Source organism: Gallus gallus, chromosome 16 (genome assembly GCF_016699485.2).
Source record: "Gallus gallus isolate bGalGal1 chromosome 16, bGalGal1.mat.broiler.GRCg7b, whole genome shotgun sequence".
Taxonomy (NCBI): Eukaryota; Metazoa; Chordata; class Aves; order Galliformes; family Phasianidae; genus Gallus; species Gallus gallus.
Window position 1 is genome coordinate 1,781,603 of NC_052547.1, and position 27,842 is coordinate 1,809,444.

General features: G+C 55.1%; 7 protein-coding genes and 1 pseudogene across 25 annotated transcripts in view; 2 read left to right on the top strand and 6 right to left on the bottom strand.

Annotated features, from left to right (window-relative positions):
- The window catches only part of LOC121106918 (class I histocompatibility antigen, F10 alpha chain-like), a 58,142-nt gene that overhangs the window by 5,940 nt on the left and 24,360 nt on the right, over positions 1–27,842 (bottom strand). The window lies entirely within an intron of this gene.
- LOC121106955 lies at positions 34–1,211 on the bottom strand. The gene has a single exon (XM_040648881.2). The coding sequence runs from the start codon at positions 1,201–1,203 to the stop codon at positions 832–834; it is 372 nt and encodes a 123-aa protein (XP_040504815.1). The 5' UTR covers positions 1,204–1,211; the 3' UTR covers positions 34–831.
- On the top strand, positions 1,269–13,946 carry LOC121106922 (class I histocompatibility antigen, F10 alpha chain-like). Of its 13 annotated transcripts, none has more exons than XM_040648730.2 (8): positions 10,755–10,841; positions 11,035–11,295; positions 11,541–11,816; positions 11,911–12,183; positions 12,267–12,368; positions 12,499–12,531; positions 12,694–12,726; positions 12,912–13,946. In XM_040648730.2, the coding sequence occupies exons 1-8, from the start codon at positions 10,781–10,783 to the stop codon at positions 12,929–12,931; spliced, it is 1,059 nt and encodes a 352-aa protein (XP_040504664.1). In that variant the 5' UTR covers positions 10,755–10,780; the 3' UTR covers positions 12,932–13,946. The 13 variants fall into 13 exon arrangements, with proteins under 13 accessions (XP_046757485.1, XP_040504664.1, XP_040504665.1 ...); XM_040648731.2 differs by having other exon boundaries at positions 12,301–12,368; XM_040648733.2 differs by having other exon boundaries at positions 12,306–12,368.
- On the bottom strand, positions 2,338–4,414 carry LOC121106502 (C-type lectin domain family 2 member I-like). Of its 6 annotated transcripts, none has more exons than XM_040648818.2 (7): positions 4,376–4,414; positions 4,049–4,130; positions 3,801–3,955; positions 3,605–3,715; positions 3,134–3,315; positions 2,772–2,878; positions 2,338–2,548 (listed from the first exon to the last, which is right to left on the bottom strand). In XM_040648818.2, the coding sequence occupies exons 3-7, from the start codon at positions 3,883–3,885 to the stop codon at positions 2,407–2,409; spliced, it is 627 nt and encodes a 208-aa protein (XP_040504752.1). In that variant the 5' UTR covers positions 3,886–3,955; positions 4,049–4,130; positions 4,376–4,414; the 3' UTR covers positions 2,338–2,406. The 6 variants fall into 6 exon arrangements, with proteins under 6 accessions (XP_040504752.1, XP_040504749.1, XP_040504747.1 ...); XM_040648815.2 differs by having other exon boundaries at positions 4,049–4,176; XM_040648813.2 differs by having other exon boundaries at positions 4,049–4,179.
- LOC121106943 (C-type lectin domain family 2 member E-like) lies at positions 5,335–7,374 on the bottom strand. Its single transcript, XM_040648839.2, has 7 exons — positions 7,336–7,374; positions 7,008–7,138; positions 6,760–6,914; positions 6,570–6,674; positions 6,099–6,280; positions 5,727–5,833; positions 5,335–5,503 (listed from the first exon to the last, which is right to left on the bottom strand). The coding sequence occupies exons 1-7, from the start codon at positions 7,336–7,338 to the stop codon at positions 5,362–5,364; spliced, it is 825 nt and encodes a 274-aa protein (XP_040504773.1). The 5' UTR covers positions 7,339–7,374; the 3' UTR covers positions 5,335–5,361.
- Positions 14,365–19,680, bottom strand: LOC121106952 (annotated as a pseudogene).
- On the bottom strand, positions 19,800–22,640 carry LOC121106956 (C-type lectin domain family 2 member I-like). Its single transcript, XM_040648885.2, has 3 exons — positions 22,264–22,640; positions 20,967–21,073; positions 19,800–20,743 (listed from the first exon to the last, which is right to left on the bottom strand). Exons 2-3 carry the CDS (start codon positions 21,065–21,067, stop codon positions 20,602–20,604), a joined length of 243 nt encoding a protein of 80 aa, XP_040504819.1. The 5' UTR covers positions 21,068–21,073; positions 22,264–22,640; the 3' UTR covers positions 19,800–20,601.
- MHCY35 (major histocompatibility complex Y, class I heavy chain 35) lies at positions 24,566–27,550 on the top strand. Of its 2 annotated transcripts, none has more exons than NM_001393757.2 (7): positions 24,566–24,737; positions 24,864–25,124; positions 25,380–25,655; positions 25,751–26,023; positions 26,107–26,208; positions 26,331–26,363; positions 26,526–27,550. In NM_001393757.2, the coding sequence occupies exons 1-7, from the start codon at positions 24,674–24,676 to the stop codon at positions 26,549–26,551; spliced, it is 1,035 nt and encodes a 344-aa protein (NP_001380686.2). In that variant the 5' UTR covers positions 24,566–24,673; the 3' UTR covers positions 26,552–27,550. The 2 variants fall into 2 exon arrangements, with proteins under 2 accessions (NP_001380686.2, XP_040504488.1); XM_040648554.2 differs by having other exon boundaries at positions 24,568–24,737; positions 26,107–26,214.

Genomic DNA, 27,842 nt, shown 5'->3' on the forward strand with positions numbered 1-27,842 from the left:
AACAAAGAAAGAATAAGAAGCGACTATACCGTATCCCAAGAGAGAAACTGAAGCGTTTTGTTTGTTGTCAATTTCATCACACAGACAGGAGGTGCAATAGAGGAAGGGAAGCAGATTGCTCACCCCTTTCAGAACACTCCACGATCGCAGGGGAAAACTCCGCCAAGGAGGGATCCCCAACCAGAAATCCTCACCCAGTGGCTGTCAGCTCTTCTATGGGGTCTAAGAGGAGTGCAGCCAGGCTCAAACCCTTCCTGCTGCACAGCTGCATCGCCTTCACCTCTGCTGCCAGTGCTGAGCGGTCCTTTCCCAGGTGATCCATCAGAGGGTCAGGCTGGGACTCAGCAGTTCCCATGCAGGCAGCGATGCTATTGGGGCAGTGACACTATTGGGCAACGTTATGGGGTAGAGACACAATGGAGTGGTGCAGCTACGGGGCAGTGCACCTACGGGGCAGTGAGGCTTTGGGGCAGTGATGCTATGGGGCGGTGCTGCTATGGGGCAGTGAGGCTTTGGGGCGGTGCTGCTATGGGGCAGTGAGGCTTTGGGGCGGTGCTGCTATGGGGCGGTGAGGCTTTGGGGCGGTGCTGCTACGGGGCGGTGCTGCTACGGGGCGGTGAGGCTTTGGGGTGGTGCTGCTATGGGGCGGCTGTCACAGTGGGAAAGAACAGCACGGTGGAAAGGCGATACAGGAGAGGAATGGCAAAGGGACAAACAGGAAAGGAACGCTCAGCGGTCTGCGAACATCTCGGCTCACGGGGAGATACCCCCCCAGGGAGGGATCTCCACGCACAGAGCCTTCCCAGCCGCTCTCAGCCCTTCCATGAGGTCTCAGAGCAGTGCGGGCAGGCTCCGCCCCTCCCGCTCACACCGCTGCACCGCCTCCAGCTGTGCCGCCAGGGCTGCCCGCTCCTTTCCCAGGTGCTCCATCGCTGGGTCAAGCCGGGACTCGGCAGCTCCCATTGGGGCACGAAGAGGCCGAGGCGGCCGACGGCAAACGGCGACCGTCCCGCGGGAACCGCGAGACACGGGAGAGGATCTCAGCCGTCGGCCGGGCGGCGCTTCGCCCACGGGGACAGCGGGCAGCAACCGCGGGAAACGCGGCCCGGTGCGTCCGCAGGCCGTGAAGCAGCGCAGGAAGCGCAGGGACACGGCGGGGAACGACCCCGGCGGACTGAGCGGCGCTCCGCTCTGGGACGTCATCACGGCCCGCCGCGGCGCCCGGTGATGACATCACATCCGGTCTGGAGCGGAAGCGCAGTGTGGACGGGCGTGGAAGGGGAGGGGGCTGATGGAGAAAGAATGGCGGTGCTTCCGTGCCTGGGGCAGCGCTCCCCTCCCGTCCCGTCCCGTCCCGTCCCGTCCCGTCCCGTCCCGTCCCGTCCCACAGCGCTGCGGGAAGCGATGGCAGCGGCTGCAATAGAGCACGCTTTGCTTACTGCAAACTCCGCGTCTTTACGATGGGCAGCGGCTTGGCAGGATGGGCAGAGAAAGAAATCGAAGGAGTCCCGAAGGCGTGTGACTCCCTGAAGGTATTGGCCAGTGCAGATCCCGGGAAGGTTGTGGCTGTGCAGAGGCCTCTTCTGCACGGAGGCACTGGGTGAGCTGCCAGCAGCTTCCATTGCTGCCCAGCTAAGCGTACCCGAAGTCATGGGCTGTACCTGAAGGGGGCCTCCAGGAAAGCTGGGATGGGGCTGTTTTGTAAGGGCGTGGAGCGACAGGAGGAGGGGAAATGGCTTTAGAGTGGAAGAGGGTGGATTTAGACAGTGGAGCAGGTTGTGGATGCCCCCGCCCTGTGAGCAGCCTGGTGTGGTGGGAGGTGTCCCTGCCTCCAGCCGGGGATGGAAGTGAATGGTCTGAAAGGTCCCTTCCAACCCAAACCATTCTATGGTTCTTTGTAAACTGCAGGGAATTGCAGAGGAGAATGGCTTTAAGAAGCCAATAGCACTAGAGATGCAGCGTGCAGTTCAGAGAGCACCTCTGTGCAGTGAGGTCAGAGCGTGCCTGAAACAATACGACCTGGACAGAGAGTGGCCCAGAATGATGACAGAATCATAGAGGCACAGGGCTGGAAAGGACCTACAGGATCATCCCGTCCAACAGTCATCCTATCACCATCACCACCGCTGAGCTCCTCAGCCTCATCTCGTAGCACCTCATCCACAATGTCAGTGGTTTATGGGCTGGTTCGGCCCGGTTCCGTGAGTAGCGGGGCAGAGGGACCCACAGATCTGCACCCCAGAAAAGGGGAACAGGGAAAAGGATAGCGAGATGGGCCCAAAAACAACACGGCAGCAACGGTCTGAGGAGAAACAAAGTAGTTGACTAGAAACGACATCGGGCTGCAAGATAATACACTGTAATACAACAGCAGCACTGGCACAAGGTTGGTGGTGATGGGATCTCTCATTGTGGGTGCACCTTTTGCTTCCAGAGGACGTAGTGGTCAGCTCTGCTGCAGACCCAGTGCTTGTGTAGGTGGCACAGGGATGAGCTGATCCTGTCCCCGTTCAGGTACGCACATCGGCCTCCACCTCGCAGCTCGAACCTGTGCCCAAGAGGGAGGAGAATGGGAAAGGTGCCCCGATGCACTGAGAAAAGCTGGGGCTGCCTCTCCTGGGGAAGGAAGGACAGAAAGGGCTCATGGTGGAGCACCAAGCCTGAGCCTGGCGGGCCACGGTAAACCTCGGCTGTGGCACCAGGAGAAGGTCCCCATCCCAAAGAGAGCCTGTGGGAAGTCATGGCCTGGACATCTGGACATACAGACTGACCAGTTGGTGAAGGCTGTGCCATCGCTCCATGTCCACTGGGCGTCCTCTTCTTCCCTGTGCAGCCCGATCCAACAGTTTGCCGGGCCCTGGAAGCGCATCATGAAATCCTTTAAAGGAAGAGAGTGTTGAATGTCAGGAGGTTTTAGCATCTGTCCCACCCACATCTCAGGCTCCAGCAGGCTGCAAGGTGCTGCGTTCTGCTGCATGGAAGAAGCTTGTTTGGGCTTCCATGGCACAAGAGCTGCCCCCGGAGGTGCACATCTCGGGACGTCCCCCAGATGGATGCGGGAGGGGTGGGGGGCAGTAACGTCTCCCCAGCCTGGTGCCTTCCCCAGAGCTTTGGGCTCATGTCCCCATCTCACCATCTCCTCCGCACTGCCTATGGTGGCCAGGGAAGCTCCGTGGGCACTGCAGTGCTCCCTGCTGCTGTTCCAATCATTCTCCTCCTTCGAAAAATAATAGCATTTCCCCTGGAATCCGACCCAGGCGTTGGGGCATGCGTGGCCAAAGGCTGAGAAAGGTGGGATGGGGGCCCGCCGACACACTGAAAATGAGGAATTGAACAAATGTGGGGCAAGGAGCAGGACATCTGCATTTCTCTCACCTCCCTCCAACCGCGGTGGGAGATGAGGCCGCAGCACGTCACAGTGCAGCCCGGGGGCGGTTAGAAAAGTTGAGCAGAGCGTGGTCTAGGGCACCACGTGGCTGCCCCAGAGCACGTGGGAGCAGGGCTGTGCTTGGGGAGCGCATCCATGTGCTGGAAACCCCAATTCCCTGCTCTGTACCCAAACCTGAGGCACCCTCTCACCGTGGGGACGCTTGGTGGCACTCACCGGTCGATATCACCAGCACCACCAGCATGAGGATGAGTGCTCCCAGCGCTGCATGCACGGCAATGAGCTGCACACAGGATCTCCTTCTTCCCATCCCATGGCACCAGGAACCTGGGAAGCAGCGAGCGGGTGGGGGCACATCCTTCTACTCCTGTTCCCCCCCATGCTCTCCTTCCTGCTCAGTCCCCACCATTACCCCATTGGTGTCCTCCACTCTGCCCAAGGGGCTCTGGTGCTGCTTGGTGCTCTGAAAATGTTTCCTGTTGGTCTCCTTCTCCCATAGCGGGTGTGGAAGTATTGGACTCCAGCAGCAATATCTGTACATCCTCTTCTGGGAGCTGGGGGTCAGAACTGGAGGGCAGATGTTCGTAGAAGTGGTTTTCCTTTTTTTGTTTCCCTTTTTTCCTCCCATTCCAATCTTTTGCTCCCCATCCCCAGCCTTACCTTGTTGGGATCCTTCTCCTCTGGTGTGCTGTGGGTTCTGGTGCTGCTTTGTGCTCTGAGAAATGGTTCAGTCGTTCTCCCTCTGCAGGCGTGGAAACCTTGTGCTTCAGTATTGGTATTTGCACAGACTGCTGTGGGGTGGACAGTTAGGATGGGGGGGATAGAAGAAAGGACTGAAGGAAGGGCTCGGGAGGATTAGAAAGGGGGGAGAAAAAGGAGAGAGAAAGGGGAGTGGAAAGAAGGAAAGAAGGAAAGAGAGAGGAGCAGGAAGGAGTTCAGTGCAGTGTGAAATGTGAAGACGTGAGAAGCCAAAGATGGTGTTGGTACCATTCAGCTGAACAGCGTGTGCAGGCAGAGGATCTGTCTGGGGAAGCCAAACCACGCTGACAGAACGTTCCTGTGGTCATGCTGCATCTTTCTAATTTCCTGCTGGAAACAGCAGCGGTTGGTTCAGACGGTTGGTGGGAGGTCCTTCGCAGTACAGAGCCCAGCTCACACAGCTGTGCTCGGCTCTGAGCAGTTACAGGAGGAGAGCAGAACCCACATCCGTTGGTGATAAACAAGTAGTTGATCAGGACACTATCTCTGATCAAAGCCAGTTTTACTCACCACTGCAATGCCGGCTGTCCTGCATGCAGCAGCACACACAGAAAGCAGTGTTATGTCTCTTATGCCCAGCACCACGGTGAAGCCCTTTGCTCCCTGGGCCCTCCTCGCCCACCTTGGAGCTCGGGCTGATGTTTGCAGCTTTGTGAGAAACACGCTCCGGGTCTACAATTTCGAATCAGGCCGAGATCTCTGTGAAGAGCAGTTTGTCCATGATTGCAACAACGGGCGCACGCCCCCTACTGCCAAGGCAGAAATTGCGCTCCTGATCAGTGAAATCCACTCCGTTATCTCCCCTGGGTCCGACACAGGCAAAGCCTCTCCTGGCACTCATTGGTTGAGCATCTCAGGCTCACAATGGTCCGAAGCTGTTGCTCCATTATGTTTCCATACAACGTCTGTTAGCAACCCATTGTCTTTGGGTATTTTCTGTACTTTTTAAGGAGATAGGAGGACAACATTTTCAACAATCTGCACACTCCTTCTGTCCTGTGCTTGGCTCTCCCCTACCCTATAGAATTTCCTTACCTGGTGCCTGTGCCAATTCTACCCAGATCGGAATGCCCCAGTCTCAACTTTACTCTGTTCAGCAGCTTTTTCTGTGAAAAGCAACTACAATACCTTCAGAAATACTGGAAATTTCCACTGCAAAAACACGACCTACCTGTCACATGGCTGACCATGTCCTGACACGGTGGTGGGGTCTCTCATTGTGGGTGCGCCTTTTGCTTCCAGAGGACGTAGTGGTCAGCTCTGCTGCAGACCCAGTGCTTGTGTAGGTGGCACAGGGATGAGCTGATCCTGTCCCCGTTCAGGTACGCACATCGGCCTCCACCTCGCAGCTCAAACCTGTGCCCAAGAGGGAGGAGAATGGGAAAGCTGCCCCGATGCACTGAGAAAAGCTGGGGCTGCCTCTCCTGGGGAAGGAAGGGCAGAAAGGGCTCATGGTGGAGCACCAAGCCTGAGCCAAGCAGCCTATGTGAAACCATGGCTGTGGCACCAGGAGAAGGTCCCCATCCCAAAGAGAGCCTGTGGGTAGTCATAGCTGGGACAGCTGGACAGACAGACTGACCAGTTGGTGAAGGCTGTGACATTGCTCCATGTCCACAGGGCGTCCTCTTCTTCCCTGTGCAGCCCGATCCAACAGTTTGCCGGGCCCTGGAAGCGCATCATGAAATCCTTTAAAGGAAGAGAGTGTTGAATGTCAGGAGGTTTTAGCATCTGTCCCACCCACATCTCAGGCTCCAGCAGGCTGCAAGGCGCTGCCTTCTGCTGCATGGACGAAGCTTGTTTGTGCTTCCATGGCACAAGAGCTGCCCCCGGAGGTGCACATCTCAGGACATCCCCCAGATGGATGCGGGAGGGGTGGGGGGCAGTAATGTGCTGCTGTCCCTCCCCAGCCTGGAGCCTTCCCCAGAGCTTTGGGCTCGTGTCCCCATCTCACCATCTCCTCCGCACTGCCTATGGTGGCCAGGGAAGCTCCGTGGGCATTGCAGTGCTCCCTGCTGCTGTTCCAATCATTCTCCCCCTTCAAAAAATAACAGCATTTCCCCTGGAATCCGACCCAAGCGTTGGGGCACACGTGGGCAAAGCCTGGGAAAGGTGGGATGGGGGCCCGCCAACACACTGAAAATGAGGAATTGAACAAATGTGGGGCAAGGAGCAGGACATCTGCATTTCTCTCACCTCCCTCCGACCGCGGTGGGAGATGAGGCCACAGCACGTCACAGTGCAGCCCGGGGGCGGTTAGAAAAGTTGAGCAGAGCATGGTGTAGGGCACCACGTGGCTGCCCCAGAGCACGTGGGAGCAAGGCTGTGCTTGGGGAGCGCATCCATGTGCTGGAAACCCCAAATCCCTGCTCTGTACCCAAACCCGAGGCATCCTCTCACCGTGGGGACGCTTGGTGGCACTCACCGGTCAATATCACCACCAGCACGAGGATGAGTGCTCCCAGCGCTGCATGCACGGCAATGAGCTGCACACAGGATGTCCTTCTTCCCATCCCATGGCACCAGGAACCTGGGAAGCAGCGAGCGGGTGGGGGCACATCCTTCTACTCCTGTTCTCCCCCATGCTCTCCTTCTTGCTCAGTCCCCACCATTACCCCATTGGAGTCCTCCACTCTGCCCAAGAGGCTCCGGTGCTGCTTGGTGCTCTAAAAATGTTTCCTGTTGGTCTCCTTCTCCCATAGCGGGTGTGGAAGTATTGGACTCCAGCACCGATATGTGCACATCCTCTTCTGGGAGCTGGGGGTCAGAACTGGAGGGCAGATGTTGGTAGAAGTGGTTTTCCTCTTTATGTTTCCCTTTTTTCCTCCCATTCCAATCTTTTGCTCCCCATCCCCAGCCTTACCTTGTTGGGATCCTTCTCCTCTGGTGTGCTGGGGGTTCTGGTGCTGCTTTGTGCTCTGACGAATGGTTCAGTCGTTCTCCTTCTGCAGGCGTGGAAACCTTGTGCTTCAGTATTGGTATTTGCACAGACTGCTGTGGGGTGGACAGTTAGGATGGGGGGGATAGAAGAAAGGACTGAAGGAGGGGCTCGGGAGGATGAGAAAGGGGGGAGAAAAAGGAGAGAGGAAGGGGAGTGGAAAGAAGGAAAGAGAGAGGAGCAAGAGGAGCAGGAAGGAGTTCAGTGCAGTGTGAAATGTGAAGACGTGAGAAGCCAAAGGCGGTGTTGGTACCATTCAGCTGAGCAGCGTGTGCAGGCAGAGGATCTGTCTGAGGAAGCCAAACCACGCCGATAGATCATTCCTGTGGTTATGCTACATCTTTCAAAGTTCCCTTTGTTTGGTTCACACAGTTGGTGGGAGGTCCTTCGCAGTACAGAGCCCAACCCACACAGCTGTGCTTGGCTCTGAGCCATCATGGGGGGAAAGGAGAACCCGCACCTGTTGGTTATACCCAAGGAATTGATCCAGACACTATCTCTGATCAAAGCAGGTTTTATTCACCACTGCAATGCCGGCTGTCCCGCATGCAGCAGCACACAGAAAGCAGCGTTATGTCTTTTATGCCCAGCACCACGGTGAAGCCCTTTGCTCCCTGGGCCCTCCTCGCCCACCTTGGAGCTCGGGCTGATGTTTGCAGCTTTGTGAGAAACACGCTCCAGGTCTACAATTTCGAATCAGGCCGAGATCTCTGTGAAGAGCAGTTTGTCCATGATTGCAACAACGGGCGCACGCCCCCTACTGCCAAGGGAGAAATTGCGCTCCTGATCAGTGAAATCCACTTTGTTTTCTCCCCTGGGTCCAACACAGGCAAAGCCTCTCCTGGCACTCACTGGTTGAGCATCTCAGGCTCACAGTGGTCCGAAGCTGTTGCTCCATTATGTTTCCATACAACGTCTGTTAGCAACCCATTGTCTTTGGGTATGTTCTTTACCTTTTAAGGAGACAGGAGGACAACATTTCCAACAGTCTGCACACTCCTTCTGTCCTGTGCTAGGCTCTCCCCTACCCTATAGAAATTCCTTACCTGATGCCTGTGCCAATTCTACCCAGGAGGGAATGCCCCAGTCTCAACACTGACAGGTGATCTGTCAGTGGGTCAGGCCAGGACTCAGCAGTTCCCATACAGGCAGCAATGCCATGGGGAAAGCAATGCCATGAAGCATTGCTATGGGGCACTGACACTAAGGGGTGGCAACAGTATGAGGCAATGAAAAGCAGCAGTGATATTATGGGGGACTGCTGTGGTGAAGTGATGCTAAGGAGCACCAGTACAATCAAAACGATTAAAGAGGAGGAAGGATGAGACAGGAGAGGAAAGGCAAAAGGGACAAAGAGAAAAAGATCACTCAGTCATCTGAGAACACCTCAGCTTATGGGGAAAAACTGCACAGGAGGATCTCCAAGCACACACCCTGCCTCACTGGCAGACAGCCCTTCAATGGGGTCTAAGAGAGATGCAGCCAGGCTCCACCCCTCCTGCTCACACCACTGCATTGCCTTCACCTCTGCTGCCAGGGCTGACCGGTCCTTTCCCAGGTGATCCATCGCTGGGTCAGGCCAGGACTCAGCAGTTCCCATACAGGCAGCGATGCCATGGGGCAGCTGTGCCACGACCTGTCTGGGGAGGAGAAAACATTCCACAGCGCTGCAGGAAGAGGGGGAGCAGCTGCGGTTTTCTAAGTTCTCTCCTCCTACCCAGCTGTGGTTCTGCCCATAGCAGTGGTTGGTGCACTCAATGTGGGGGGGCCTCCGCAGTACACAGCCCAACCCGCATGGCTGTGCTTGGCTCTGAGCCATCAGCTGAAAATGAGAACCCACATCCGTTGGTGATACCCAAGTAAGGTATCAGGATGGTATCTCTGATCAAAGCAGGTTTTATTCCCATTGCAATGCCGGCTGTCCCGCATGTAGCAGCACACACAGAAAGCAGCGTTACGTCTTTTATGCCCTGTTACCCAATGTTGATTTCTTCCTCCCATGGGTCCTCATTGGCTGAGTGCTTCAGGTTCACAAATCTTCCCGACGCTCAGCTGAACGCATCCATACCTGCTGAGCACAGATCGTTGCTATCTAAACATGGATACTGCTCATTGTTCTGCTTCTCCTCCTTCAATTCCCTATCACTCAGGGCTTGTCTGTCCAGCACCAGCAATTAGCAGTCTTCCAACATAACGAGCCCATTGATATCCCTGTCACACTGTTTGGGAGTGGGATGTGCAACCTGTCTGTACCTCCAGGCTCAGAGCTATTCCAGACGGCTGCACAGAGCAGAGCTGCAGTCTCTGTACCAATAAATGACCGCATCCACCTCATCTCTGTGACCATCAATTACTGCACCTCTCTGCTGAGCATGCACAGACCGTCAGAGAGCCCTGGTGAAGGAAAAAGACCCCTCTGAAAAGAACTATCAGTAAAATATTTATCCTGTTAGTTGTAATGCAGAAACAGCATCCCATTCCCACAGTACCAAAGTGCCCCGCAATGCCACGTTGGCAGAAGAAGAGGACAAAAAAAGGGCCCCCCAGTCGAGAGAATGCAGCATATGTAGGTTCTGCCCGCGCCCCTTTCCTCAACAAACCATCCGTTTGGCTTTCGTCACTCTCTCCAACCACTGATTGTCGTTATCGTTTAATTACCTCTGAGCCTTCCGCTGTGATTGCAGACACGCTTGGGAAGTGGGCACTGCTTCCAAAGCCCCGAGGATTCTCACAGAGCAACACAGCTCATTTCTTAGGAGGCTGGATTATAAATGCAAATACTCTCTGGCCACAGGAGCCAGGCAATGGGAACCTGGCAGCGTACGACACTGAAATGCCTACCGATTGGGTGCAGATGGCTTTCCAAGGCTGTGTTTCTGCATTGGATATGGAAAAGTGGGATCTGGTCTGAAGAAGCAGAGCACCATGTCTGTATTCTGTATCTTGTCCTTAGAAACAGCTGGTGTGAAAAGGTAGAAATACCACAGATGTGAGTGGCATGCTTTGGAAATGGAGTTGCTGAATGATGGGATTAATTCTCACTTGCACTTTTTAAAGGTTGCGAATAGTGTGGGTATTATTATGGGCTGGGAAGGCTGTTGTAAGGCTGCTGTGTTTGGGTAAGAGAGCCTCAGCAGAAGAAAAGCAGAGTTACCAACCATGAGAGAAGCCAAGGCCTGCACACAGGGCGGGGTGGTCTCACTGTGTGGGAGGGAACGGATGGATACCTTCTTGGCTACCAAGAGAAGCCTGCGGGCCACCATGAGGGGGCTGTGAGGTACCACGGAGCCTCCCCTCGGTCTCCTCCTGTCTGGGCAGAACAACCCACAGAGCTGAGGTGCTGCTCGTAGCCGCTGCCCTCGGGATCATTCCCTGTCGGGTGGGGATCAATGGTGATCCTTCCCACCCTTGGGGTCTCTGTGCCTCTCTGCACCCAACCTATCCTTGCTGGGAGGAGCGTTCCGCGTGCCCCACACTGGTGGTGCTCCCATCGTTGCCCTCGACCGCGCTGTGGCGGACGGCTCCTTCCCTTCTTCCCTTCATTCCCGGGGTCGCCCCACGGACCCGCTCGTCCCCTCCCGTCCTCCGCGCTTTCGCTTTCGCTTTTGACAACCCTCACAAGCGAGATCTGCCTGGCGCCCGGTGACGTCACACGCGCTCATGGACTCCATTGGCCGGGAGGAGCGGAGGTACCATTTATGAAGCGGTGCGGAGCCTGGGGTCTCCGCAGAGCGGAGCGGTGCGATGGGTCCGAGCGAGGTGGTGGTGCTGGGGCTGGGGCTGGGGCTGCGGCTGCTGGTTGGCGCCCTGGGCGCGGCGGTGTGCGGTGTGTACTGTGGGAGCGGGCTGCCCCCGGCACCGGGACCCGCGGCTCCTCGCTCCCCGACGCCGGGGCTGCGTCCGCGGGACCCCCACCCGCGGCTCACGACTCCGACGCCGTCTGTCCCCGCAGGGTCGCACTCCCTGCGCTACTTCCTGACCGGGATGACGGATCCCGGCCCCGGGATGCCGCGGTTCGTGATCGTCGGGTACGTGGACGACAAAATCTTCGGTATCTACGACAGTAAGAGCAGGACTGCACAGCCCATCGCGGAGATGCTGCCGCAGGAGGACCAGGAGCACTGGGCTGTGCAGACCCAGAAGGCCCAGGGCGGTGAGCGGGATTTTGACTGGTTCCTGAGCAGGCTGCCGGAACGCTACAACAAAAGTAAAGGTGAGCGTGGGGGAAGCTGCAGCGCGATGCGTCTGGGACAGGAGCTCTGTGTGCCGAGGGTGTCCGCCAGCCCCACTGATGTCTGGCCGTGCCCCCCACCCAGCTGTGCTGGGCCGTCCATGTGTGGTGGCACTGTCCCTGGGCTGCCCTGCTCCTGCGCCCACCCACCCCACCCCAGCCCCATGGCACTCACGGTGCCCCACAGCCCAAGAAGCCTCTCACCTATCACTCTGGCTGTGCCTCAGGGTCTCACACGATGCAGATGATGATCGGCTGTGACATCCTGGAGGACGGCAGCATCCGAGGGTACGATCAGTATGCATTTGATGGGAGGGACTTCCTCGCCTTTGATATGGACACGATGACGTTCACCGCGGCGGATCCAGTGGCAGAAATCACCAAGAGGAGATGGGAGACAGAAGGGACGTATGCTGAGAGATGGAAGCATGAGCTGGGGACTGTCTGTGTTCAGAACTTGAGGAGATACCTGGAGCATGGGAAGGTGGCACTGAAAAGGAGAGGTGAGGAAGGGAGGGGGGCGTGGGGTGAGCTGGGTGTGGGGCAGGGGCTCAGTGTGGGGTGCTCAGCCTGGCCCACAACATCACCCACCTGCAGTGCAGCCCGTGGTGCGAGTGTGGGGGAAGGAGGCCGACAGGATCCTGACTTTGTCCTGCCGCGCTTATGGCTTCTACCCGCGGCCCATTGCCATCAGCTGGATGAAGGACGGCATGGTCCGGGACCAGGAGACCCACTGGGGGGGCATGGTGCCCAACAGTGATGGCACCTACCACGCCTCGGCCACCATCGATGTGCTGCCGGAGGATGGGGACAAGTACCGGTGCCGCGTGGAGCACGCCAGCCTGCCCCAGCCTGGCCTCTTCTCATGGGGTGAGCCTGGCAGCGTGGAGTGCGTGGGGTTGGGGTCTGGGGGGCCACCCTTTCCATTCCTGACAAAGCCACTCTACTCCCAGAGCCGCAGCCCAACCTGACTCCTTCTGTTGCCAGGGCAGTCGGCGCCATCGTGGCTGTCATTGCTGCTGTCGTTGGAGTCGTGGTGTGGAAGAGCAAGTCAGGTAAATGTAGAGGGCTGGGGGGGAAGGTGTGTTTGGGGGGGGGGGAGGGGGGGGGGGACATGCTCAGAATCCCTTAGGATTGCCCATTCTTTGACATGAGCCCGGTGTTGACACTTCTTTCTGTCTGTAGGGAAGGAGAAGAAGGGTTATGAAGCAGCGCCAGGTGAGTACTAAGGGCAGAACTGGCAGAAGACTGCCAGTGCTTGGGGTCAGGGCACTCTGGGGCCCCTCGTTGCTTCTGGGGTCACAGTGCTGGTGGTGGCATGATGCTTCATGCCACACAGCGAGCACAGAGCCAGGGTTCATGGCTCTCCCTCCCTTGCAGGCCACAATAGAAAATCCAGCATCTCGACCACAGGTACAGTGTGAAACCGGGACTCAGGAGGGGTCCCTGCGGTTGGTGCGGTCCCAGTTCCCTGCGCTTCCCCGTTGGGCCCACAGCCGGGGCAATACTGGGCCCAGCCCTCCCTGGAGAACCCCCACGGTGGTGAGTCGGGATGGGGATGTGGTCCCATATGACACCACCTCTTCTCACCTGCACAGGAAGTGAACTTCCCTTCTGAGTAATGTGCCACTTCAGCCAGCCCTGCGTGTGTTTGGACTTTGTGGGTGGAGAAAGCCCTTCCCTGGGGGTGACCCACAAAAATGTACATGTGTTGAGCGGAGGTGGACCTCTGGGCAGAGCACACTTGATCAATCTGGGGAAGATATGACTCTGGGGAAGATGGAAGCTCAAAACCAATGATTTCTAGTCAGGGAAAGATCTCTGTGAAGAGCAGTTTGTCCATGACTGCTACCGTGGGCACACAGCCTCTACTGACAAGGGAGGAATTGCACACCTAAGGAGTGAAATCCACTCCGTTATATACCTCGCGTCCGATGGATTCATACCTCTCCAGGCACTCATCGGTTGAGTACCTCAGGCTCACCATCTTCCCAACACTATTGCTACGTTACGTTTCCATACAGTGTCTGATATTGAATAGGCTTTGAGCCAAGCATTCCACATCCTCTCGTACCTCAGATGGGTGCTGCTGAACAAGCTTTGAGCCAATTGTGGTTGCCGCTTCTCACACCACCCAGCGGTGCAGAGCTTGCTGTCACTGTCCCATGGTGTTATTAAGAAGAAAAGCATTGAGGGGAATGATGGCAGAAGGGAAAGATGCATGTTAAACTCCCATAAAGCAAGGAAGCAAAATGTGAGGGCTGCCAACGCACATAACGGAACTCACCTTACCCGTGGATCACCATAGGCTAGGAAAAGTAATCTGATTGCCAGGCCAACTTTCAGATTCCTTGGGTAATTTGAGCCCGGCCAGTTACCTCAGCGTGTGCCAGTCTTTCACACATGTAGTACGATTACAAGCAATAAACACATCCATGTGAGGATTAATCAGATCGCAGCAGGGTGAAGCACAGAATGAAATACTCCTCTTGCTGTTGGTGACCATCCAAGGAGCATTTCCCACCAACGGTGTTCTCCATCCTTCTTCACCCTTTCCAGGACTCGGTTTTTCTCTTTTTTATCACGGTGAGCAGTAATTAAAGGTTTTTTTGTCCGTTGTCTTGGATGCGTTGTAGCAGTTGGTGCAGATCGTCATGTTGCAATAATTTCATTACCAAGGCAAGATTCGTTCCAATTGGGGCAGGTGGCAAATCTTGGATGAATGTGTAATTGGACCCCAACAACTGATACGACGTACCTGGAGCTGAATAATTCAAGTCACATCCCATAATGTTGGTAAAGGTACAAACACGGACATCTGAATGATTGCTTGTATTTACAGCAATATTAGCTATGAGCATAGAATTACAAGAGGTTCTCAAGCACACGCATCCTTCTCCAAGAGAGATGAGCACTGGTGCAGGGGTCTCACTGGGATGCCTCTCAAAAGGGCAAGTATTTTGCTCGGTGTCCATACAAATGCCTCGAGCCTTGATGGTATTTCTCTCACCAATAAATCCTTGTCGTTCCCGTTCAGCACATGAACTACCATCAGCAGTGTGCCATTTTGTTCCATTTTGTTGGGCCCAGACTCTGTGTTCTAATGGGTAGAGTATAACCCCGCTGTGATTCAGTCCCAGCACAATGATTGGGTATATGGTACGTACCGAAGCGTTGTGTATTGTTAGGACAACAGCTGGGGCAAAGTTATTAACAGGATCACAAGTAAAACTAAGGGATGCCACCAAGACTGAAATTCTCTTTCAGATTTGTTTGCGTTGTCCCAGGTCACCTTTTGAGTGTCAGTGGGTAAAGCGTTTCCTTTACCTTCTACAAGAGCTCGGGAGACGTTATTTGAGTTACAGCAAATGCGTCTACAATTATCTGGTGGTATTTTCTCTTAGTTCTTTCCCATGGAGATAATACATTAGAAAAGAACCGCCGGGTGGTTCCCAGTGCTGACAGGGAGGAGTGCAGGGGTGTTGCAGTGCCCGTAGGTCACTTGTTGCATCTGACACCCTGCCTTCATTCTTCGTCCTGCATCTGCCAGGAGTTGGGGGAGTTGGCCAGTGCTGTCCTGGCCCCATTCATTTCATGAACATATTTTGTTACTGTGCTTAACCCTGGGCAAAAGGGATCAGCCTCTGTTTGAATGAGAATTCGGTCCTATACCCCCCGAAATGCCCACTATGGACAAGGGACCGTGAGCAGCCAGCGACTGTGATAGGATCAGTGTAAGCAATTACAAACATTAATCTGAAGAAGACACCTGTCTGAAACAGTGACACTGACGATACGGCAGAGATCTCAGGGAAAGGAGCAGAGTGAGAAGGGAACGTGTGAGGCACAGCAACAGGATCAGCATTCCTTAGCGTCTGGAAAACAGAAGAGAGAGAACTTCTCGGTTCCAGAGGCACCGAGGTTAGAGAAAGCAGGACTGGAAAAGTAAACAACAGCAACAGAAAGCTTCCTGGTCCCAAATGAGCCAAAGCTGGAGGGTGGGTGAAATCCGGATGGTTAATGTTGTACATTTTCCCTGGCTTGTCTTGAGCCTTCCAGAGGTATTTGCTAAGAGGCTCCCGGAGGGTTAAAGGGACAGGACCAATGTGCAGCAAAAGAATCAACATCAGTTGTCCCAGGGAGTAATCATCCCAAGAAGCAGCTCTTTGAGCAAGGGACCACAGGGCACAGTGGTTGCCCGTGGTGCAAAATAGTCCAGGTCCCCAGTAACCCTCTGATTCCTTTTCAGTCAACAGGATCTCCCCCCGTCAGTGGCACTTTCCGCACGTACTCTGTCTCTGATTTCCTAGGGGTGTGACCAAAATCTTTCTTTAATTTGGCCAGCCCGATAGCAGAATAGGGGACCTCCTCGATACTAACATCAGAGTACCCACCCTTGCCCTCTTCACATGCATGCCCAGTTTCTATCGGAGGGCCGAGAAGGGTCACTGGGTTTTCTAATTTGCCCTTTCTGGGCTCTCACATCCTCCAGACTTCCTCCTGCATAAAGGCCACTACCTGGGGACCTAGCATTAACCTCCCTCTCTTTTACCAGCTGTTCTCTAAGGGCTTGCTGAAGGAGGACTTTTGAATGTTCTTTTTCTGACAGTGCCCTAAGATCTTCTGCTTGGTCCTGCAGCTATGGAACCAATTCCGGCAAGGACTGAAGAATTTGGGTTTCTGCTGTGTGCTGTTTGTTGCGGATCTCTACGGCAGCAGTAAGAGCGGCTCCTACAACTGCACAGATGACTGATTTTCCCTTTCCCTCCTCCATATGAGTTTGCTTGTGGAGGGAATTTATACGAGGAGTGGATTCCTGCTCTCCTCCTCCTTGGGTTATTTTTTCATTAATGATCATGCCTAAAAATGAGGAACAATCTCTTCAGGGGGAGGGAACACGTATTATCATCCACTCAACAATTTGCTCCTCCCACCCCCAAAATGTACACCCGTACTCTCTTCTACCAATAAGGCAGTTGCTGCTACCACCTGGACACAATGGGGCTAACCTCACGATACGGGGTCTAATAGCTTAGACAAGTATGCAGTAGGTTTTCTTTTGTCTTCCCATTCTTGTGTTAGAACTCCTAAAGCAGCTCCTTCACTGACACTTGCAAAAAGGTGAAATGGTTCCTTTAAGGCAGGCAGTTCTAACGCAGGTGCTGTGATTAAGTCCCATTTCAATACTTCTATTCATTGTTTTTCCTCTTCTGTCCATTTTAATATGTTGGCTTCTCCCTCTGATAGAAACAATCTCTTTGCTTTTTGTGCATATGCTTCTATTCATGATCTGCAGTATCCAATCAGACCTGGAAGTTTTGGCAACTCCCTCTTTGTCCTGGGCACAGAAAGCGGCACAACGCCCTGAAGTCTTTCAGAATTTATTCTCCGTTTCCCCTCAGAAATCACACCCCCAAGGCATCTGACTTCTTTTTCCACAGACTGCAGGTCAGGTTTACACACCCTTAGCCTGTCTTCCCCAAGAAATTCAGCGGTTTACTTGTAGTCTCTTACTTTAGACTCCTCTGTTCTACAGATCAGCCAATCATCCACATGCTGTAGCAGCTTCACCCCCTCTTCTACCTGAAACTTTTCCAGACCTTTCTCCAGCACTTGTCCAAATAAATCAGGTGATTCCATGAACCCCAGCAGGTAAAACAGTCCACCCATATTGCTGCTTTCATCCTGTTTTTGGGTCCTCTCATTCAAAGGCAAAAAAGAGCTCGACTCTCTGAGTCCAAAGCGCAGGTCCAGAAAGCATCCTTTAGGTCTGTTACACGGAACCATTTATTATCTAAGAATGGCCTGGGTTGAGAAGGACCACAATGCTCATCTAGTTTAGACCCCCCCTGCTATGTGCAGGGTCGACAACCACCAGCCCAGGCTGCCCAGAGCCACATCCAGCCTGGCCTTGAATGCCTCCAGGGATGGGGCGTCCACAACCTCCTTGGGCAAGTGGTTCCAGTGTGTTACCAATCCCTTGGGAAAAAGCTTTCTCCTAATATCTGTCCTAAACCTCCCCTGTCTCAGTTTAAAACCATTCCCCTTTGACCTATCACTATCCACCCTCATAAACAACAGTTACCCCTCCTGTTTGTTAGCTCCCTCAAGTACTGGAAGACTGCAATGAGGTCTGCCTCATTCTCATCATCAGTGCCCCAGTCTCATCTCTACTCTGTTCAGCAGCTTTCTTTGTGGAAAGCAACTTAATCTAAACAACATACAGAAATACTGGAAATTTCCACTGCAAAAACACAATCTACCTCTCACACATGGACGACCGGGTCCTGACACGGTGGTGGGGTCTCTCATTGCGTGTGCGGCTTTTGCTTCCAGAGGACGTAGTGGTCAGCTCTGCTGCAGACCCAGTGTCTGTGTAGGTGGCATAGGGATGAGCTGATCCTGTCCCCGTTCAGGTATGCACATCGGCCTCCACCTCGCAGCTCAAACCTGTGCCCAAGAGGGAGGAGAATGGGAAAGGTGCCCCAATCTGCTGAGAAAAGCTGGGGCTGCCTCTTCTGGGGAAGGAAGGGCAGAAAGGGCTCATGGTGGAGCACCAAGCCTGAGCCTGGCGGGCCACGGTAAACCACGGCTGTGCAACCAGGAGAAGGTCCCCATCCCAAAGAGAGCTCGTGGGAAGTCATGGCCTGGACAGCTGGACAGACAGACTGACCAGTTGGTGAAGGCTGTGCCATCGCTCCATGTCCACTGGGCGTCCTCTTCTTCCCTGTGCAGCCCGATCCAACAGTTTGCCGGGCCCTGGAAGCGCATCATGAAATCCTTTAAAGGAAGAGAGTGTTGAATGTCAGGAGGTTTTAGCATCTGTCCCACCCACATCTCAGGCTCCAGCAGGCTGCAAGGCGCTGCCTTCTGCTGCATGGAAGAAGCTTGTTTGTGCTTCCATGGCACAAGAGCTGCCCCCGGAGGTGCACATCTCGGGACGTCCCCCAGGTGGATGCGGGAGGGGTGGGGGGCAGTAATGTGCCGCTGTCCCTCCCCAGCCTGGTGCCTTCCTCAGAGCTTTGGGCTCATGTCCCCATCTCACCATCTACTCCGCACTGCCTATGGTGGCCAGGGAAGCTCCGTGGGCATTGCAGTGCTCCCTGCTGCTGTTCCAATCATTCTCCTCCTTTGATAAATAATAGCATTTCCCCTGGAATCCGACCCAGGCGTTGGGGCATACATGGGCAAAGTCTGGGAAAGGTGGCACAGGGACCTGCCGACATACTGAAATGAGGAATTGGACAAATGTGAGGCAAGGGGCAGGAAATCTGCATTTCTCTCACCTCCCTCCAACAGAGGTGGGGGATGTGCTGCACTGTGTTGTGCTGCAGCCCCGGGGAGTGTCGCAGAGGTTGGGAAGGTTGAGCAGATCGTGGTGTAGGGCACCGAATGGCTGCCCCATAGCACGTGGGAGCAGGGCTGTGCTTGGGGAGCGCATCCATTTGCTGGAAACCCCAAATCCCTGCTCTGTACCCAAACCTGAGGCATCCTCTCACCGTGGGGACGCTTGGTGGCACTCACCGGTCAGTATCACCAGCACCACCAGCAGGAGGATGAGTGCTCCCAGCGCTGCATGCACGGCAATGAGCTGTACACGGGATCTCCTTCTTCCCATCCCATGGCACCAGGAACCTGGGAAGCAGCGAGTGGGTGGGGGCACATCCTTCTACTCCTGTTCTCCCCCATGCTCTCCTTCCTGCTCAGTCCACACCATTACCCCATTGGTCTCCTTCTCCACTCTGCCCAAGGGGTTCCGGTGCTGCTTGGTGCTCTGAAAATGTTTCCTGTTGGTCTCCTTCTCCCATAGCGGGCGTGGAAGTATTGGACTCCAGCACCGATATGTGCACATCCTCTTCTGGGAGCTGGGGGTCAGAACTGGAGGGCAGATGTTGGTAGAAGTCGTTTTCCTCTTTCTGTTTCCCTTTTTTCCACCCATTCCACTCTTTTGTTCCCCATGCCCAGCCTTACCTTGTTAGGATCCTTTTCGTCTGGTGTGCTGGGGGTTCTGGTGCTGCTTTGTGCTCTGAGAAATGGTTCAGTCATTCTCCCTCTGCAGGCGTGGAAACCTTGTGCTTCAGTACTGGTATTTGCACAGACTGCTGTGGGGTGGACAGTTAGGATGGGGGGGATAGAAGAAAGGACTGAAGGAGGGGCTCGGGAGGAGAAGAAAGGAGTTAGAAAAAGGAGAGAGAATGGGGAGTGGAAAGTGGAAAGAAGGCAAGATGGAGGAGCAAGAGAAGCAGGAAGGAGTTCAGTGCAGTTTGACATGTGAAGACATGTGAGAAGCCAAAGGCGGTGTTGGTACCATTCAGCTGAGCAGCGTGTGCAGGCAGAGGATCTGTCTGGGGAAGCCAAACCACGCTGATAGATCATTCCTGTGGTCATGCTACATCTTTCAAAGTTCTCTTTGCTTGGTTCACACAGTTGGTGGGAGGTCCTTTGCAGTACAGAGCCCAACCCACACAGCTGTGCTTGGCTCTGAGCCATCATGGGGGGAAAGGAGAACCCGCACCTGTTGGTTATACCCAAGGAATTGATCCAGACACTATCTCTGATCAAAGCAGGTTTTATTCGCCATTTCAGTGTCAGCTGTCCTGCAAGCAGCAGCACACACAGAAAGCAGCGTTCCGTCCTTTATGCCCAGCACCATGGTGAAGCCCTTTGCTCCCTGGGCCCTCCTCGCCCACCTTGGAGCTCGTGCTGATGTTTGCAGCTTTGTGAGAAACACGCTCCAGGTCTACAATTTCGAATCAGGCCGAGATCTCTGTGAAGAGCAGTTTGTCCATGATTGCAACAACGGGCGCACGCCCCCTACTGCCAAGGCAGAAATTGCGCTCCTGATCAGTGAAATCCACTCTGTTTTCTCCCCTGGGTCCAACACAGGCAAAGCCTCTCCTGGCACTCATTGGTTGAGCATCTCAGGCTCACAATGGTCCGAAGCTGTTGCTCCGTTATGTTTCCATACAACGTCTGTTAGCAACCCATTGTCTTTGGGTATGTTCTGTACTTTTTAAGGAGATAGGAGGACAACATTTCCAACAGTCTGCACACTCCTTCTGTCCTGTGCTTGGCTCTCCCCTACCCTATAGAATTTCCTTACCTGATGCCTGTGCCAATTCTACCCAGGAGGGAATGCCCCAGTCTCAACTTTACTCTGTTCAGCAGCTTTCTCTGTGAAAAGCAACTTCACCTACACTACATACAGAAATACTGGAAATTTCCTCTGTAAAAACACAACCTACCTGTCACACGGCTGACCGGGTCCTGACACGGTGGTGGGGTCTCTCATTGTGGGTGCGCCTTTTGCTTCCAGAGGACGTAGTGGTCAGCTCTGCTGCAGACCCAGTGCTTGTGTAGGTGGCACAGGGATGAGCTGATCCTGTCCCCGTTCAGGTACGCACATCGGCCTCCACCTCGCAGCTCAAACCTGTGCCCAAGAGGGAGGAGAATGGGAAAGGTGCCCCGATGCACTGAGAAAAGCTGGGGCTGCCTCTCCTGGGGAAGGAGGGGCAGAACGGGCTCATGGTGGAGCACCAAGCCTGAGCCAAGCAGCCTATGTGAAACCACGGCTGTGGCACCAGGAGAAGGTCCCCATCCCAAAGAGAGCCTGTGGGAAGTCATGGCCTGGACAGCTGGACAGACAGACTGACCAGTTGGTGAAGGCTGTGCCATCGCTCCATGTCCACTGGGCGTCCTCTTCTTCCCTGTGCAGCCCGATGCAACAGTTTGCCGGGCCCTGGAAGCGCATCATGAAATCCTTTAAAGGAAGAGAGTGTTGAATGTCAGGAAGTTTCAGCATCTGTCCCACCCACATCTCAGGCTCCAGCAGGCTGCAAGGCGCTGCCTTCTGCTGCATGGAAGAAGCTTGTTTGTGCTTCCATGGCACAAGAGCTGCCCCTGGAGTTGCACATCTCGGGATGTCCCCCAGGTGGATGCGGGAGGGGTTAGGGGCAGTAAAGTGCTGCTGTCCCTCCCCAGCCTGGTGCCTTCCTCAGAGCTTTGGGCTCATGTCCCCATCTCACCATCTCCTCCGCACTGCCTATGGTGGCCAGGGAAGCTCCGTGGGCATTGCAGTGCTCCCTGCTGCTGTTCCAATCATTCTCCTCCTCAGAAAAATAATAGCATTTCCCCTGGAATCCGACCCAGGCGTTGGGGCACGCGTGGGCAAAGTCTGGGAAAGATGGCACAGGGACCCGCCGACATACTGAAATGAGGAATTGGACAAATGTGAGGCAAAGGGCAGGACATCTGCATTTCTCTCACCTCCCTCCAACAGAGGTGGGGGATGGACTGCACTGTGTTGTGCTGCAGCCCCGAGTGCGGTTGCAGAGGTTGGGAAGGTTGAGCAGAGCGTGGTGTAGGGCACTGAATGGCTGCCCCATAGCATGTGGGAGCAGGGCTGTGCTTCGGGAGCGCACCCATGTGCTGGAAACCCCAAATCCCTGCTCTGTACCCAAACCTGAGGCATCCTCTCACCATGGGGACGCTTGGTGGCACTCACCGGTCGATATCACCAGCACCACCAGCATGAGGATGAGTGCTCCCAGCGCTGCATGCACGGCAATGAGCTGCACACAGGATCTCCTTCTTCCCATCCCATGGCACGAGGAACCAGGGAAGCAGCGAGAAGGTGGGGGCACATCCTTCTACTCCTGTTCCCCCCATGCCCTCCTTCCTGCTCAGTCCCCACCATTACCCCATTGTGATCGTTCTCCACTCTGCCCAAGGGGCTGCAGTGCTGCTTTGGGCTCTGAAAGTGTTTCCTGTTGGTCTCCTTCTCCCATAGCAGCTGTGGAAGTATTGGACTCCAGCACCGATATGTGCACATCCTCTTCTGGGAGCTGGGGATCAGAACTGGAAGGCAGATGTTTGTAGAAGTGGTTTTCCTCTTTATGTTTCCCTTTTTTCCACCCAGTCCGCTCTTTTGTTCCCCATCCCCAGCCTTACCTTGTTGGGATCCTTCTCCTCTGGTGTGCTGGGGGTTCTGGTGCTGCTTTGTGCTCTGAGAAATGGTTCAGTCGTTCTCCCTCTGCAGGCATGGAAACCTTGTGCTTCAGTATTGGTATTTGCACAGACTGCTGTGGGGTGGACAGTTAGGATGGGGGGGATAGAAGAAAGGACTGAAGGAGGGGCTCGGGAGGATTAGAAAGCGGGGAGAAAAAGGAGAGAGAATGGGGAGTGGAAAGTGGAAAGAAGGAAAGAGAGAGGAGCAAGAGGATCAGGAAGGAGTTCAGTGCACTGTCAAATGTGAAGACATGAGAAGATGGTGTTGGTACCATTCAGCTGAGCAGGGTGTGCAGGCAGAGGATCTGCCTTGGGAAGCCAAACCACGCCTACAGAGCATTCCTGTGGTCATGCTACATCTTTCGAAGTTCTCTTTGCTTGGTTCAGACAGTTGGTGGGAGGTCCTTCGCAGTACAGAGCCCAACCCACACAGCTGTGCTTGGCTCTGAGCCATCATGGGGGGAAAGGAGAACCCGCACCTGTTGGTTATACCCAAGGAATTGATCCAGACACTATCTCTGATCAAAGCGGGCTTTATTCACCACTGCAATGCCGGCTGTCCCGCATACAGCAGCACACACAGAAAGCAGTGTTAGGTCTTTTCTGCCCAGCACCACGGTGAAGCCCTTTGCTCCCTGGGCCCTCCTCGCCCACCTTGGAGCTCGGGCTGATGTTTGCAGCTTTGTGAGAAACACGCTCCAGGTCTACAATTTCGAATCAGGCCGAGATCTCTTGAAGAGCAGTTTGTCCATGATTGCAACAACGGGCGCACGCCCCCTACTGCCAAGGGAGAAATTGCGCACCTGATCAGTGCAATCCACTCTGTTTTCTCCCCTGGGTCCAACACAGGCAAAGCCTCTCCTGGCATTCATTGGTTGAGCATCTCAGGCTCACAATGGTCCAAAGCTGTTGCTCCATTATGTTTCCATACAATGTCTGTTAGCAACCCATTGTCTTTGGGTATGTTCTGTACTTTTTAAGGAGACAGGAGGACAACATTTCCAACAGTCTGCACACTCCTTCTGTCCTGTGCTTGGCTCTCCCCTACCCTATAGAATTTCCTTACCTGATGCCTGTGCCAATTCTACCCAGGAGGGAATGCCCCAGTCTCAACTGTACTCTGTTCAGCAGCTTTCTCTGTGAAAAGCAACTTAATCTAAACAACATACAGAAATACTGGAAATTCCCACTGCAAAAACACAATCTACGTCTCACACATGGCTGACCGGGTCCTTTCTCCAGGTGATCTGTCAGTGGGTCAGGCCAGGACTCAGCAGTTCCCATACAGGCAGCGATGCCATGGGGCAGCTGTGCCACGAGGTGTCTGGGGAGGCAAAAATATTCCACAGCGCTGCAGGAAGAGGGGGAGCGGCTGTGGTTTTCTAAGTTCTCTCCTCCTATTCAGCCGTGGTTCTGCCCACAATGGCGGTTGGTACACTCAATGTGGGGGGGCCTCCGCAGTACACAGCCCAACCCGCATGGCCGTGCTTGGCTCTGAGCCATCAGCTGAAAATGAGAACCCACATCCGTTGGTGATACCCAAGTAATGTATCAGGATGGTATCTCTGATCAAAGCAGGTTTTATTCCCATTGCAATGCCGGCTGTCCCGCAAGCAGCAGCACACACAGAAAGCAGCGTTACATCTTTTATACCCTGTTACCCAACGTTGATTTCTTCCTCCCATGGTTCCTCATTGGCTGAGTGCTTCAGGTTCACAAATCTTCCCGACGCTCAGCTGAACGCATCCATACCTGCTGAGCACAAATCGTTGCTATCTGAACATGGATACTGCTCATTGTTTTGCTTCTCCTCCTTCAATTCCCTATCACTCAGGGCTTGTCTGTCCAGCACCAGCAATTAGCAGTCTTCCAACATAACGAGCCCATTGATATCCCTGTCACACTGTTTGGGAGTGGGATGTGCAACCTGTCTGTACCTCCAGGCTCAGAGCTATTCCAGACGGCTGCACAGAGCAGAACTGCAGTCTCTGTACCAATAAATGACCCCATCCACCTCATCTCTGTGACCATCAATTACAAAGTTGTGCGGGCAGCCCCGAACCTTCCTGTTTCGAGCCATGGACTCCTCGTCCCCTCACGGCCTCTGAGCTTACGCTCTCACTTCTGACAAGCCTCGAGAACGAGATCTGCCTGGCACCCGGTGACGTCGCCCGCGCTCACGGTCTCCATTGGCCGGGATGGGCGGAGACACCAATGGGGTCGCGGGGCGGGGCCTGGGGTGTCCGCGGAGTGGAGCGGTGCGGTACGGTGCAGAGAGGTGCGGTGCCGTGCCGTGCCGTGCCGTGCCGTGCCGTGCCGTGCCGTGCCGTGCCGTGCCGTGCCGTGCCATGCCATGGGTCCGAGCGAGGCGGTGTTGCTGGGGCTGCTGCTGGGCGCCCTGGGCGCGGCGGCGTGCGGTGAGTGCTGCGGGATCGGGGTACCCCCGGCACCGGGACCCGCGGCTCCTCGCTCCCCGACGCCGGGGCTGCGTCCGCGGGACCCCCACCCGCGGCTCACCGCTCTGACGCCGTCTGTCCCCGCAGGGTCGCACTCCCTGCGCTACTTCAAGACCAGGATGACGGATCCTGGCCCCGGGATGCCGCAGTTCGTGATCGTCGGGTGCGTAGATGGCGAACTCCTCTGGAACTACAACAGCCTGGGCCGGACGGTGCGGCCCATCGTGGGCTGGCTGCCGCAGGAGGACCAGGAGCACTGGGATGCAGAGACCCAGAAGGCCCGGGACGTTGAGCTGCATTTCTACGAGTTCCTGGGCAGGCTGCAGGTGCACTACAATAAAAGTGGAGGTGAGCGCGGCAGCAGCTGCGTTGTGATGGGGCTGGGATGGTGACTCCGTGCAGTGAGGGATCCGTGAGGCGTCCGCCAGCCCCACTGAAGTCTGGCCTTGCCCCACACCAAGCTGTGCTGGGCTGAACATGTGTGGTGGCACTGTCCCTGGGCTCCTCCGATCCTGAGCCCACCCACCCCATCCCAGCCCCACAGCACTCCTGGTGCCCCACAGCCCATGAAGCCCCTCACCCCCCACCCCTGCTGTGCCTCAGGGTCTCACACGCTGCAGAAGATGATCGGCTGTGACATCCTGGAGGACGGCAGCATCCGAGGGTACGTTCAGTATGCATTTGATGGGAGGGACTTCCTCGCCTTTGATATGGACACGATGACGTTCACCGCAGCCGATGCGGTGGCAGAAATCACCAAGAGGAGGTGGGAGGAGGAAGGGATATATACTGAGGGATGCAAGCATGAGCTGGGGACCATCTGCGTCCAGAACTTGAGGAGATACCTGGAACACGGAAAGGCAGTGCTGAAAAGGAGAGGTGAGGATGGGAGGGGGACTTGGGGCTGGGCTGGGTGTGGGGCAGGGGCTCAGTGTGGGGTGCTCAGCCTGGCCCACAACGTCACCCATCTGCAGAACGGCCTGAGGTGCGCGTGTGGGGGAAGGAGGCCGACGGGATCCTGACTTTGTCCTGCCGCGCTTATGGCTTCTACCCGCGGCCCATTGCCATCAGCTGGATGAAGGACGGCATGGTCCGGGACCAGGAGACCCACTGGGGGGGCATCGTGCCCAACAGCGATGGCACCTACCACGCCTCGGCTGCCATTGATGTGCTGCTGGAGGATGTGGACAAGTATTGGTGCCGCGTGGAGCACACCAGCCTGCCCCAGCCTGGCCTCTTCTCATGGGGTGAGCCTGGCAGCGTGGAGTGCGTGGGGTTGGGGTCTGGGGGGCCACCCTTTCCATTCCTGACAAAGCCACTCTACTCCCAGAGCCGCAGCCCAACCTGACTCCTTCTGTGGCCGGGGCGGTCGGCGCCATCGTGGCTGTCATTGCTGCTGTCGTTGGAGTCGTGGTGTGGAAGAGCAAGTCAGGTAAAGGTAGTGGGCTGGGGGGGGAAGGTGTGCTTGGGGGGGGTGGGGAACGTGCTCAGAATCCCTTAGGATTGCCCACTCTTTGACATGAGCCTGGTGCTGACACTTTTTTCTGTCTGTAGGGAAGGAGAAGAAGGGTTATGAAGCAGCAGCAGGTGAGTGCCAAGGGCAGAACTGGCAGAAGACTGCCAGTGCTTGGGGTCAGGGCACTCTGGGGCCCCTTGTTGCTTCTGGGGTCACAGTGCAGGTGGTGGCATGATGCTCTGTACTACACAGCAAGCACAGACACAGGGCTCATTGCTCTCCCTTCCTTGCAGGCCACGATGGGGAATCCAGCGTCTAAGCCATGGTTAGAGTGTGAAACCGGGACTCAGGAGGGGTCCCTGTGGTTGGAGCGGTCCCGGTTCCCTGCGCTTTTCCGTTGGGCCCACAGCTGGGACAATACTGGGCCCACCCTCCCTGGAGAACCCCCAGGGTGGTGAGTCGGGACGGGGACGTGGTCCCATATGACACCACCTCTTCTCACCCACACAGAAAGTGAACTTTCCATCTGAGTGCTGTGCTACTTCAGCCAGCCCTGCATGCATGTGTTTGGAGTTTGTGGGTGTGTGTATCTCTGTTTGCTCAACTTCCTGCATCTCCTCGGGCTGACGCAGTGTGTGCTCCCCTGCTCACACACTGTTTCCAACAGTTAGCACATGGGTTCTGCCCTGTGCTAGGCGCTCTCCTACCATGTAGGATTATCTTACCCGGTGCCTGTGCCAACTGTACTCAAGTCGGAATGCCCCAGTCTCAACTTTGTTCAGCAGCTTTCTTTGTGAAAAGCAGCTCTCAGCGCTGTGCTCATTGTAGTCAGCCATTAGCTTCAAAACCTTGTTGGGCAGCTCATGCCTTGGATGGGTGCTGCTGACCAGGCTTTGAGCCAAGCTGGCATGGTTTTGTAATTTTGCCATTGGTATTCCACATCATAACTTCATGGACAGCCCGGGTAATTACAGGGTTAATTGTCCGGTTCCGTGGATTGACAACCTTCCAGATACCTGCTTCTCGAAAGAGAAGAAGAACTGCGTATCCCAGAGGACCTCACGGTCAGAGAGGGAAGATACGGCACTGAAATCACAGGATATGAGTGGCGTGATCAGGCTCACACTCTCTCTCTGACAGCCATGCAGAGTGCTGGGTGTGCTTCTGAGCTGTGCGCCTTCATTCAAGCAGACCTTTCGGTTTTGGAAGCTTTCTCTTATTTTATCTTATTTATAACCCGTACTTTCAATTTGATTGTATTATATTGTGTTATCTTGCATTCCAATATCATGGTTAGTAAAATAAGTTTTCCACCTTAGATTGTGGCCACTGCTCTGTTCTTTTTCCCTCTCTGAGCCCAGCTCCCATTCCCCTGTCCCCTTTCCCTTCCCATTTTTGGGTGCCAGGGGGCCCACAGGCCCACTGCCCCCCTGTCAAGGGCATAGACTGATCTAGATTGAGCTAGATAACTCCGTGACAGCTTTTGGTGGAGAATGCGGGCAATCTGAAGCTTTTAACGCTAACAGAGAAAATAGAGGATTTCTTTAAGCCGGAGACTCACAGACTGCAAGGCATTGCTAGTGTGACCTTCATAGATGAGATTATGGTCT